The sequence below is a fragment of the Pipra filicauda genome, unplaced genomic scaffold (assembly GCF_003945595.2).
Source record: "Pipra filicauda isolate LSUMZ 115617 unplaced genomic scaffold, ASM394559v2 scaffold312_size1046226_pilon, whole genome shotgun sequence".
Lineage (NCBI taxonomy): Eukaryota > Metazoa > Chordata > Aves > Passeriformes > Pipridae > Pipra > Pipra filicauda.
Window position 1 is genome coordinate 166,803 of NW_024104435.1, and position 12,039 is coordinate 178,841.

The 12,039-nt window shown below is 42.2% G+C and overlaps 1 protein-coding gene and 1 long non-coding RNA gene across 6 annotated transcripts in view; one reads left to right on the plus strand and one right to left on the minus strand.

Annotated features, from left to right (window-relative positions):
* Positions 1-2,718, minus strand: part of LOC113998436 — an 88,247-nt gene extending 85,529 nt beyond the window's left edge. Inside the window, exon 1 of the long non-coding RNA XR_005564387.1 lies at positions 767-2,718. This is a non-coding gene — a long non-coding RNA (uncharacterized LOC113998436). The remainder of the gene's footprint in view (positions 1-766) is intronic.
* A 443-nt stretch (positions 2,719-3,161) lies between these two features.
* USP53 (ubiquitin specific peptidase 53) overlaps positions 3,162-12,039 on the plus strand; it is a 28,943-nt gene continuing 20,065 nt past the window's right edge. Inside the window, exons 1-3 of one of the 5 annotated variants that reach the window (XM_027741176.2) lie at positions 3,162-3,234; positions 9,489-10,190; positions 11,509-11,601. In XM_027741176.2, the coding sequence (XP_027596977.1) occupies positions 10,047-10,190; positions 11,509-11,601 (237 nt within the window). In that variant the 5' untranslated portion in view covers positions 3,162-3,234; positions 9,489-10,046. Of the gene's footprint in view, positions 3,235-3,306; positions 3,325-3,485; positions 3,638-3,716; positions 3,735-5,472; positions 5,495-9,488; positions 10,191-11,508; positions 11,602-12,039 lie in introns of those variants that run through there. The other 4 variants (XM_039383506.1, XM_027741184.2, XM_027741196.2 and 1 more) reach the window with 4 other exon arrangements.

A 12,039-nucleotide genomic window follows, 5' to 3' on the forward strand; every position in this document is an offset into this window, starting at 1 on the left:
CTGAAAAGGTTGTTGCAAACATGTCCTAAGCACTAAGAAGAAATACGAAAGAAATTAGAGAACAGGTGTTCCAGTACCGCTACAGGTAGGAAAACGTTCATAGAAACACTGTGGACAATAAAATTATTTCAGAGGAAGGAATCAGAATTTATCTACAGATCAGCCAGTGGCAACAGCAGTATAGATGGCACTGGAAGAGTAAAACTGCAACACAAAAATAAACCCTTATGTGTGCGGGTGTGAAACACAGATCTGCAGCTCATTCACCGATGAAAACGATGCACAATGCCTGCGTGTTTGACAAAACCTATTTAACGCGATTACTTTTAAACCTTTTGATGTCTCCTTTCCATGTTAAGATTTTTCTTTTGGCGTGTAACTATCCAATAAGTATGTTTTAACCTGGATTGCACATGTGTAAAACCCCACTGCCCTGGATGTGCTTAAGGATCTGGATATGGTGTGCCTCCATTCTCTTCCAGCTCCATGTTCCATGTCACACCCCAAACCCACCACCCTCAACCCCTCTCCTCCAAATTTAACACCTTTCCAACCCTCAGCTCTCCAGTTTAACAATCTATCTTATTAATACTACCAAAGTTTGCACAAACATCAATGCTAAACCCACATAAACATTCTTCTGCCCCCCTGCATCATGCCCAGCACATATCCTGTACTGACACAAACTGCAACAGGAAATCATCTGCCCTTGTAGCATTGTTTTGTACTTGCACCATTTATTCTAATTTTAAAATTCTTCTGTTACCTCATTTAGGGCTTCCTGTGCCGCACCTGTGTCATTCTCTGTCTGAACTGTGTGGAAGACTCTGTTAAGATTCACTCCTAGGGAATCTTAAAATATACCATAATTAAAGCTCACAGACTACACTTACTCGGAGAAAAAAGGAACAGAAGAAACCAACATAAATCCTAAGGGACTTCTAAAAGATTAGTGGTGAAGAACAAATCCCTGCTGAAGAAAGGGCAGAGGCAAACAAGAAAGCAGGGTTCAGGGAGAAGCAAAAATATCAAAATGAGGTCATAATCAGAATGAGGTCATAATCCCACTTTGGGATACGCAGATGCCTTCACTTGACTGGCTTTGCAAAGGAGTAATGCAGGGATAAAAGACTGAACCAATACTAAACAAAAGAATAAGCAATGTTTTATATAAATATACAATAACAAGATGCACTGACAAAAAACTAGATTTTTAATGGTAATGTTAATATATCGACTGTTAACTTGGTTTTACCCTAAATTTTCTAGTAGAGAATTAGGAATTCAAACACTTATCAATAAACAGCTTAGAAAGAACTACAAAAAAAACCCCTAAAAATGCTCATTATGCCAATATATTGTATGAGTCTTAGGGTAGTGAGAGAACAAGAGATTCAATTCCCTTCAAAAATCACAAAATCCAGGAAAATTTTAAGAAAACAAGAGGCAAGGAAATACGGTATCTGTTAATAATTAAGAAGTATATATATGTTACTGGCCACCACATCTGAAAGGCTCAAGAAAAAAACATTTCATACAAGTCCTGCATGAAATAACTCCAACTTGTGAGTATGACTACACAGATCACTGAAAAACATGGCCATAAATATATATATACACACATACAAGACAAAATCTACAAAATGTAATAGAAATGTCCCCAATTTGGGGTTTTTTTGAAGTAAAAAGTTGGCCATTTGATGAAAAATTTTGGAGCGTGAAACTGAGAAAACTGCCTTTGCCAGTGGGCTTTTTACACTACCAATATAACAGGAGAAACAGTAGCCAAAATTATCTGATTAAAATGTATCTATTTGTAACAGAAATGGATACAAAGACAACGGAGGTGTAGCATTTCTATAAGGCAGCGAACTAAATCGATGCAGTGCCTTATGTTCCACACAGTCACTTTTGCAATCTGGATGACCTAAAGTAGATGCAGGAAGGGAACTTTACAGGGAAATTATTTAATGTACTATTGCAGAAGATATTATTGGAAAACTAAACATGCTGTTATACACAGAAGCACATTTCCAATCCTGGAAAACTACGAAAAAGGCAATTGGAAGAGCGAGAATATAAGAAGTTGTATCCAGCAGCCCGCGCCAAGGACTGATGCTGGGTGTGGTAACACTTAAAATCTCATTGCTGGTCTAGAAATGAAACGTGTTAATGAAATCTCCATGTTTGTCCAGGAAGATGGTCATAATGGTGAAATATAAAAGGTACTTGAGCAACCAGAAACATGAGCATTCACGAATACGGAATTCCTTTCGCAAATAACAAAAGGAAACACCCCTCCCTCGCCAAAATAATAGACCAGATAAAAATCATAGGGAACATGACTTTGGGATGGTGACCCTCGGGGAGGTGATATATATATATTAATATAGGATCTTTCTGGGCAACATGGAAGTCAAATGCAACTCTGAGGTGATAAAATTTACTTGTGTGGGGTTTGGCTCACAAGCTGCCCCTGGCTCCAGCTGCCACTCCGTGCCACCGCTTTTTCCCTGGCATCTTGAGGAAACCCAACGTGCGTGTAGCCCGATATCCTGGAACGAGCGCTGGAAAACAATTGCTGGAAAAGCAACCGCCGCCGCGCTCATTTTAGCGGGTTATTGACTCCAAACCTGAGAGCCGGGGAGGGGGCACCCGCTGCAGCCTCCGAACCTTTACACTTTTCGAGCAGCCGCGCCTTCGAACAGTGACATGGCGGGCAGGGAGAAGCAGGGTGGTGGCAGGCTCCCCCTCAGCAGCCTCGGCAGGGCGCGGGGAGCCCGACCCCGATCTCCAGCCCCGATCCCCAGCCCCGATCCCCAGCCCCGATCCCCAGCCCCGATCCCCAGCCCCGATCCCCAGCCCCAGCCCCGCTCCCGCCCCGCCGCATCAGGCGCCATCGCGTCCCCTCACAACGCCCTCAGACCTCGCGCGCCTTCCCGCGCGCCCACCGCGCACGCGCGCTGGGCTGCGGGCGCGGCCACGCTCCAGCCTCTCCCTCCCTCGCTCCCTCCCTCCTCCTGGATCGGGAATATCCGGGATACCGGCCCGGGAAAGCGCCCGCAACTGCGCAGGCGCGGCGGCGCCAGGCCGCGGGAAGGCGGAGGAAGGGGGGGGGAGCGGGAAGGAGGAGCGGGAAGCGGGGGGAAGCAAAAGTTGCCGCGAGGGCGGGGCCGCGCCCGGAGTCGCCGCCGGGAGGGGGCGGGAGAGGAGCTGCGTGAGGAGCCGCCGGGGGTGAGCCGGGGGTGGGTCGGGGGTCGGGCAGGAGGAGAGCCGGGGAAGAGCCAGGGATCGGGCAAGGGGAGAGCCGAGGGCGGGTAGGAGGTGGGTCGGGGGTCGGGCAGGGTGGCGGCACCGGTGCCGGCGGGGGAGGCAGCGGCGGTGCTGCGGTGGGACGCGGGACGGGACCGCCGCTCCTCCTCCCGGCCGGGCGTTCGTGCGGGGTTAAATCCCTGCCGGGGTGCGTGGGTGCGGGTCAGCGGCGGCTCCGCGCCGTCCCCGCGCGTTGTGTAAGCCGAGGGGACCCTGCGAGCGCCGGGCGTGCGGTTTAATGTTTAACGCGGCGCTCACATGCCCACCGGCGAGTCTCGCAGGAGTGTTTTCCAAAGGCTGTCCGGAGCAGGAAATGCCAGTACAGGTAGTGTGGGGCTGTTTGAAATTTAATCACTTCGCAGTGTTTTGGGGGCAGAGCCGCTTCGCTGTGCTCGTACGGATGGAGTTTCGGGGGCGTGTAGGTAGGTGCGTGCAAACGGCATGCAAATCATCTGCTTAGCATCTGGTGTAAGTTTACGTTTATCCCCTTACTTTGGTTTTCAATGCAAATACTTTAAAATCTGCTTTTCAGAGGAGTCACGGCTTGTTCTCTCTACATGTATTTTTCCCTTCCCAAAATAAGTGTTTTACGTATCTCTACTTAGTGCTTTATTTTGCGCGTGCAACCCACCCCCCCAAAAAAACCCTCGAACACTTAAGCTTTTTTAGCTTTGAAGCTGCTAAGATTATTTTGAGAACAACAACTTAATTGTGCGAATAGTGTTGTGCCTGACTGATGATGCAGTATTCCCTTCCACCTCAAGGCAATGGAAAATGCATTGACTGACTTTATTAGTAACTGCTCTTATTTTTTGTAGAATGAAAGGGTGATTTTTGGTGTTGAAATAGCGAGACCCAGTGTTGTAATCTGACTACAAATTAGCCTTGTCAAATGATAAATAATCCTTTCTTCCCCTAACAAATTGCTGCAGAGTAAGAGGTATTTGCTGGTTATTTTTTTTAAATATCAAATGACTTGTATAAAAAGTTATTATCCCGAGCCCGTGGGATGTTGACAGTAAAAACACCTAAAATATGCACTCGACTTTCATATGAAAACTTGGTAGTGCGGGATCTTTTTTGGTCTTAGAGTGTGCATGGTGTGCTCCTGACAGCATTGTTTTTGGGTGTGAGACCCAGAGGGCTTCGGGGTCAGGGTATTGGCACTGTCACATGTTTTGGTTACGCTGCTTTCCAAGATCTTGGTAGCAGCACTTGGTCCTTTTTTCTTGGTTAATGCCTCTTGGTAGAGGAAAGCAGTTTAGTCGCTTGAGGGACAATAGTGATGGGAACAAAACCCATTCACAGAGTTCTTCAAAAATCTCATGGTTTAAGCAGAAACAAGTTGGAGTTTGTCGGGGCTGGGTTAAATAGTGATGGGTTGAGACTGGATCAGAATTTTAGATGTGTGGGTAGAGTGAAATGTTTGTAGGTAGGTTTGTGCAGGATTTGTTCATGAAGAAACATATGAAGTGTAGTGATTCAGACATTGAAACGTTCCTTTTTTATTTTTTTTTTTGTCAAGACTGGAAGAGATGTGTGGGTTTAAAGATGATGCTCACATTACCATTCCTTTTAACTCGGTTATGCAGGTTTTTTCCTGGTGACTTAAGGAATTGGAAAGCTTTTTGGGAAGGAGCAGAACTTGGTATTTTGCACTTCTGTTAATAATAATCAAACATCTGCAGAGAGAACTGAAAGGCAAAGGCAGGTAATCTGGGATAAAAAGGCAAGTGTGAAAATTATCACTGTAAGGGTACATTCGTTTTTTTTAAAGCTCAGGAAAGAGTACATTGTAGTCTTTGAACAAAACCCTTGTAGGAAGATGGAGAAACAAAAATCTTCTCTAGTGTTTGTGCGATGATTCACTGTAAATGCTGGCCCGTGTCACGGGCTGGGAATTTGTATTCTCCAAGATCTTTACTCAGAGTTCCCATTGGAGCCATTTCTAAAGTCAGCTTCTAGTCGTAGCAGCCCAGAGAGGCTGAGCTGTGAACCTGTTGTTTTGGTTTTGCTGCGAACAGGGAAGTTTTTATTGGAACAGCTTAAAGAAAAAAATTGTGTACTTATATAAAAGCCATCTGGGATAGCATCTACGCTTCTGGTGCTCCCACCCTGAAAGGATACAGAGGAGTATGACGTGCAGGAGCAGTGGCTTGGCATATGAGGGACAGCTGAATGGGTAAGGGCTGGGGAAGAGACAATGGAGGTTTTTAAAATAGAAATAGTCTGGGTTGAAAATCTTCAGGGATTGTTTGGAAGATTTCCTAGAAGAGATACCATCAAATACTCCTTTGGTGTCCTGGGGACTTCTTGAGTGAGTGACTGAACAAGAAAGAATGTGTCAAACCAGTACCAGCCAGTGGTAATACACTGGTATTGGTCTTGTCTTGTAGTGTTGTTCTTGTTTCACCTTATGTGTCTTGCAAGTAAGTGCTATTAAGTGAAGTTTTTCTCTCTCTCTGATGTTTCAAACAGCAAGAATTTGCATTCCTGTGAACATATGTCTTTGACAGCTTTTGAAGTGAATACTATAATTTTCAAAGACAAAGACTGGTGACTACTAAAAGCATTTCATGTATCTTCTGGTGCATGAGATCTGCTGCCATAAACAGTTTAACAGAATGCTAAAGGTGGAAGGGGACAGGATATGTGCAGGGACCAACAAAATTGTGATTCAGCCCCATTGAGGTGGATGTAAGAGTTTATTCCTTTCAAATTTTGGTCTTTTTCTAGTTTTAAAGCAGCTTCACTGTTTGTTTGTTTTTTTCCAGTGTGGGGAAAAATCATTGCAGCCTCCAGCACTGTCACAACACAAATCAGATTTTTGTTCTGCTCACAAAAATCGGCAATTTTAAATGACAACCTTTTGAGCCGTGGAAAAACACTCAAATTCTTGCAGTTGCAAGTTGTCGAATTTTTGGTGGATTTCATTCTGTTGAGGAGGAAACAGTAACCCCGGTCCTAATAATGTTGGCTCACTGCAGAGAACTCTAGTGGTTACCCATCATATTTTACTCCCTTGTAATATATTTAATCACTCTTCCCTCACAATTTTTGTTGTCTTGTGTCTAAATTCCTAAGTTATATCAGTTTAGAAACTGATTTACCAGAGTTGTCAGACTGTTGGGCGGGTTGCCAGGCTCGGCACAGAGGTGTGAGCTGCAAGCAGAAGCAAAAAGCTGTGTGGCTTAAAAGTAACCCCAGCATTGGGCATGGGGAAGCTTTGCCATTAGGCAGTTATGCAACATGCTGAGAGGAGTTGCAAAGTGAAGCTGAGAAGATGTAAATAGCAATTCTTCAGCCAAATTTCAGAGACACAAGCAGTCAACTACTTTTGAACCCATTGGCAGGTTTCCACCCAATTTGACAGAAGGGACAGAAGCCTTAAAGATGATTATGTACTTATAAAGTGCATGAAAAGAGGCAGCTGGCTGGAAGAGAGAGACCTTGTAAGAGGATGTGAGGAGCAGAGTTGGCATATGCCCCAGCTAGGGAGAGAACTGTGAGAACTCAGCCATGAGACATAAAGTTATCAGGAGCCCAGGCACCGGTAATTCCAGTGTTCACAGAACCAACTGCTTATCTCGTCGGTTTTATCTACATGGATATCAAAGGTGCTTAAACCCAAATGTGCTCGTAGAAAGTGATTATTTTAGGTAAAATAGCACTGATGTGTAAGCTTCTTTAGTGACACTGTTCTTACGCTGAGAACTCTGTGGCAGCTGCAGTTCCATTCGAGGCCGTACCAACGCTGCAGGTGATAACATGCAGTTTTGCTGACAAGTGTGTTTGTTATTCTGGAAGCTGGAAAGGCAAGTGCCAGAAATTTGTGACAGGCATGTATTTTGTCCTGTAAGGCTGCACAACTAATGGTAGCCAGGTGCTTTATGAGATCACTGATGACTGAAGAACAGTGACTGAAATTGGGCAAGGTGGAAGAACTTGGGCTGGTAAACAGATATTGGTTTGAGAGCCCATAGCCCTTGTTTGGTTGAGAAGAGTTGGCAAAATCAATTCCTTTAGTCTGAAGGGCAAGAATATTTCTTTTAACTCTCAGCTGCTAAAAATTTCATGGATCATGTCAGTAACACTGTGTGAAATAACTGTTTTGCTGAAAGATTGCACCCATTGAAGACTTGGTGTGGGGTTCAATCATAGAATGGGTTGGGTTGGCAGGGACCTTGAAGACCGTCTTGTTCCAACCCCCTGCCGTGAGCAGGGACACCTTCCCCTAGACCAGGTTGCTCAGAGCCCCATCCAGCCTGGCCTTGAACGCTTCCAGGGATGGTGCAGCCACAACTGACTTACGGTCCATCCTCAGTCACTCACACCTTTGTCACGGCAAGAGCTTACAAAGAATTGGTAAACCCCAGTGCCTAATAAATGCTGCAGTGCCCTCGGCAACACTGGCTTACCACAGCCAAGGCAGGGGGCTTCAGTTCCTAGTTACAGTATGGAGTACTGACTTTAGGTTAGGGCAGTCAGTGCTCCGAGTCCCAGTCACTTCAAAGTTCAACCAAACATGTAAAGTTCAAAATAAACTTTCTCACCTTAGGGAGAGGCTGTGATGCCAAGTTAATCCCTTTGCTTGTGGTCCCACTGGAAGGCTCATTTCCAGTGCCCCTCTTACTAATGAAAGAGCAGCTGTGCACCACGGGCTTTGATTCGGGGTGTTAGGGGAGAAAGAAAGGGTAGTGGAACCTCTACGTATGAAGACTGCACAATGAAAAGTGTTCTGAAACAATTTTTTATTAAGTGAATCATGGTAACTTTTCCTGAAACCCAACCTCTAAAGGCTTGGTGCATGAAGTGTTTGTTCTAGGGCATCCCTGAAATGCAAGACAAAATAACTTCTGTAAGGTTTCAGTGAACGGATGCTCTTTGCCTTAAGTTGTCCTGGAAGAACTCTTGTTTCCCAAGCAGCACGTGTATTTCTAATGAGATCTGAAACTGCTATGCATTTCTAGTTATTCTCTACATTTCTTTTTCCCTCCCCTTCCCGGGCTTATTGAAGTGAACATAAAGAAAACAAAATTGTTGCCTGATGTTGTGTCAAGGTCAGTTTGCAGTGAGATTTCAGAATCTTTGCTCAGTGCTGCCACAAATCACACTTACCGTCTCCAGTATTATTAAATCAAATTACTTACGGGTGAGATACAGTAACATCAGTAAACAAACAAAACCCATCTGATTATTCATGGGGCAAAAGAGACTTTTGGTTATGTTCCAGTTATTGATTTTTTTTTTATAATGCAAGCAAGTACCAATGCTTCTTTTAAATAAAAGGGAATGGTTTTAGGGGTGCAAGACTTCATGCGTGCTTGTAAAACCTAAGGTGAATATCTCACTTGTAATGTGAAGCCAAATTCACTTTTTTTTTTTTCCTTCCCACATATGCAACCCTAATGGTTTATTTAAATTTATTCTGCTCTGTGCTGTTACTTCAGATGTTTATGTGGGTGATGCAGTAATGCCAAACTGGTAAAATAATCCATTGTTGTGAGAGAGTCACTGCTCGGGCTCTACATGTGGTGATGTTCCGGATATGGAACCATTTAACTTTAACCATGTTCCTCCAACAATGAGGGAAACAACTCTGATTGCTGGGGTTTGAAAACCTTGGAATGGGTTTTTGGAGGCAGTGAACAGAATGTTCTTGCTTGGCTATTAGCAATGTTTTTCTGGGTGCTTTGAGAATGCAACTAGGTTAAAGACCTAATTTTTATGTAGTGTTTTTTAGGTAGCACAAACTTCTGAAAGCTGAGTACTAGCTGGGAATCCATCTAGAATATTGAAATTAAAACCAAATAAAAATATTTACTTCTTGGGAAAGTTTTTATTAGACTTGGAGATTCAAAGGTAGAACAACTCATGTATTATACGGTCTTTTTAGAAGATGTTGCATGTTGGTAGAAGAACCTTTATAGTAATTTTATTGTGGTCTTTAGAGGTATATAATAATTCAGAAGATATTTTATTATGATAGATAAAATAATTTAATTTTTCTGCCTTAAAATTTTTTTAAAGTAGTGATTTTTTTCTCGTCTTCTTCCCTGCTTATTGCACCTGCCAGTAGATTAAGATATTGTTTTAGCCATGCTCTTTTCTGATTTAGGAGGTCTCTAACATTTTGGAAATTTTTTCTTAAATTTTCTGGTTTTTTCCTATTCCAGGTGCACTGGAAAGAGGATGAAATAAGCATGGAGTCTTCTAAACTGGAATATATTTCATGGGTCACAGTTAAAAGTAAAAAGAAGATGGAAGGAAATGAGAGAACAGGAGTATAAAGCCTGTCAAGAACTTTCCATTTTTGTGATTATATGTATAAACTCTCGATATAATACAACTAATGGTTTATAGTAACACTTTACTGATATCCCAGGAAGAAGTCAGTTACTGTGCAACTGGCTTAGCAAGAAGTTTTATTCTAACTACTTTGAACATGTTTTAACCTTAACTGGACACCTTTTATTTATTTTTTTTTTTTTTTAAAGTCTGAGAGTTAAAACCTTTGTTTAACTGTGTTTTTACTGAGACACCGATTCCTGACCGATGGCTGACAGCTGCTCATGGAAAATGGACTTAATCCCATGAATGGTTACTGTTGCACAGAGTTGAATGGAATGCCATGACTTCAGAAATATTCTCGTAGAACCACCTTCTTTGCCTTGTACCCATCATATCCTTAAATATTTAAGCGTAAACATTGCAATTATAAACTCTAAAAAATAATGGCATGGGTGAAATTCCTAAGAAAACCTGGGGGAAACCTTGGAAAAGTTTATCAGCCTGGAAGTATACTGTCCCTGGCCCCTACAAAAGGCTTATTAAATGAACCCGGACAAAACAGCTGCTTTCTTAATAGTGCTGTTCAGGTAAGAAAAAACTTGATTTATTAAACATTTTTTGAGTAGACTTTCCTAAGTGGGTGAGGGAAAGAAAAATGGCACTTATGGAAAGAAGACTCTGTGTGGAAGGAGTTTTACCCAGCATTTCGTTTTAAGGAATTGAGAGTATTCAATATTTAATGTTGTGAAATATGACAGGATGTTATTTTATTTGCATGCATCAAGAACTGTCAGAAAAACTTCCCTTTTGTATTTGGAAACTTAGGAGTCCAATAGATGTATAGACTTCCTTTGAAAACTGGAAGGCTTAAAAATGGTATGGATTTAAATGTGGGAGATAGGAGAGGTAACGCTGTGCTGTGTTTGTGTGTGGTATCTAAATGTGTTCAAGATAAAAATGTGGAATGTTTGCTGGTTTGCATTCAATGGGAACAGCATGACCTATATTCTCTTGCAGTTCTGCTATTTTTGCTTAGGGTGCCCTAAAATTAAACCCTATGTAGTTTTACTTACAGTTTTAGACAATCCTACTACCCCACAACACATCAGGCAGTGGCTGATGGTTGGTGACTGCCCGTTTCCAAGCAGGAACGTGTTCCTTTCTTTGCTTTAACCTCCCTTCAACCTTCAGAACTGAGCTTTGGACTCTGCTTTTCAAACGCATCCCAGTTCATTTAAGCTTTTATATTTATAGATAGGATATTTTTTCCCCTGGAGTTGCAGCTGTTCTGTTACTGTGCATCTTCAAAACTCATTTTTGGGGAGGTTTATTTTTATTTTTTTTTTAGCGGGCGACTTTCTGAACTACTTCATGTGTACCTAAGGCACTAGATACTGAAAGCACTGTACTGTAGCCATGCTGATATTACCTTTATGTAGAGTAGTTACACAAATAAAAGGTAGAAACACACCTGTTTAAGCACTAGAACTATTCTGAACTGTGGAAAACCAAATGCATTTCAGCAATCATTTTAGTGAGAGCCCATAAGAATGTAGTATAGGCTTATGTAGAGCTGTAAGAAGGCTGCTACAACCCCTGCACACAGTTTAGCTTGCTGCTTGTTTGCTTAGGAGTCCTTAAGCTCTTTTTTCCAAAGTACATTGGTTCGAATAGTTTAAAAAAACAAGAGATTGAAATTTCAAGGGGTGAATGCAAAACTTTCACTTCCACCTCCACAGTTTGCCAAACTGAAGGCAAAGGACCACAATTCTTGCAGCAATATTGGTACTTAAGGTTATGCATTATGTGGAATTGGGAAAAAAATTAACGGCTGCTCTATGTTGTGCTAAATGAAGAACCTTCAGAAGTCATTACTTACTTTCTCTGGAACTTTTATTTTTATAGGTATTATGGCAACTTGACATATTTCGACGAAGTTTAAGAGGTTTAACTGGACACGTGTGTCAAGGAGACGCCTGCATATTTTGTGCTTTAAAGGTAAATAGTAAATTTAGGAAGAATCATCTTTCAAAATGAGGGAAGAATAATTTAAATTACTTTTATTACGTCTGTATCGTACACATGCCTGGGTGCCTCTCTGAGTCATTCTTGTGTAAAGAAACAGTTTAGATATAAGGACATTAGGAACAGAAGTATTTTCTTGTGTTTAAAGGAGAAATTTTACAGTACACAAAATTTAGTCTAGTTAAACATAAAACTTCTGTCAGTGTGAATAAGTTGTACTGTCTTTTAAAATATGGTAGTAGATATAGTGATATACAGAACTGGGCATCACTTGTCTGGAGGGAGCTGAAAGGAACAACACTACTGGAAAATGTTTCATTGAGGGAGTGATTTTTGATGATGCTAAATTGTAGGCAAAGGTAAGCCAAGTATTTAAGAGTTTACCCTCAGGGAGCTGAATGAGTGTTTTAG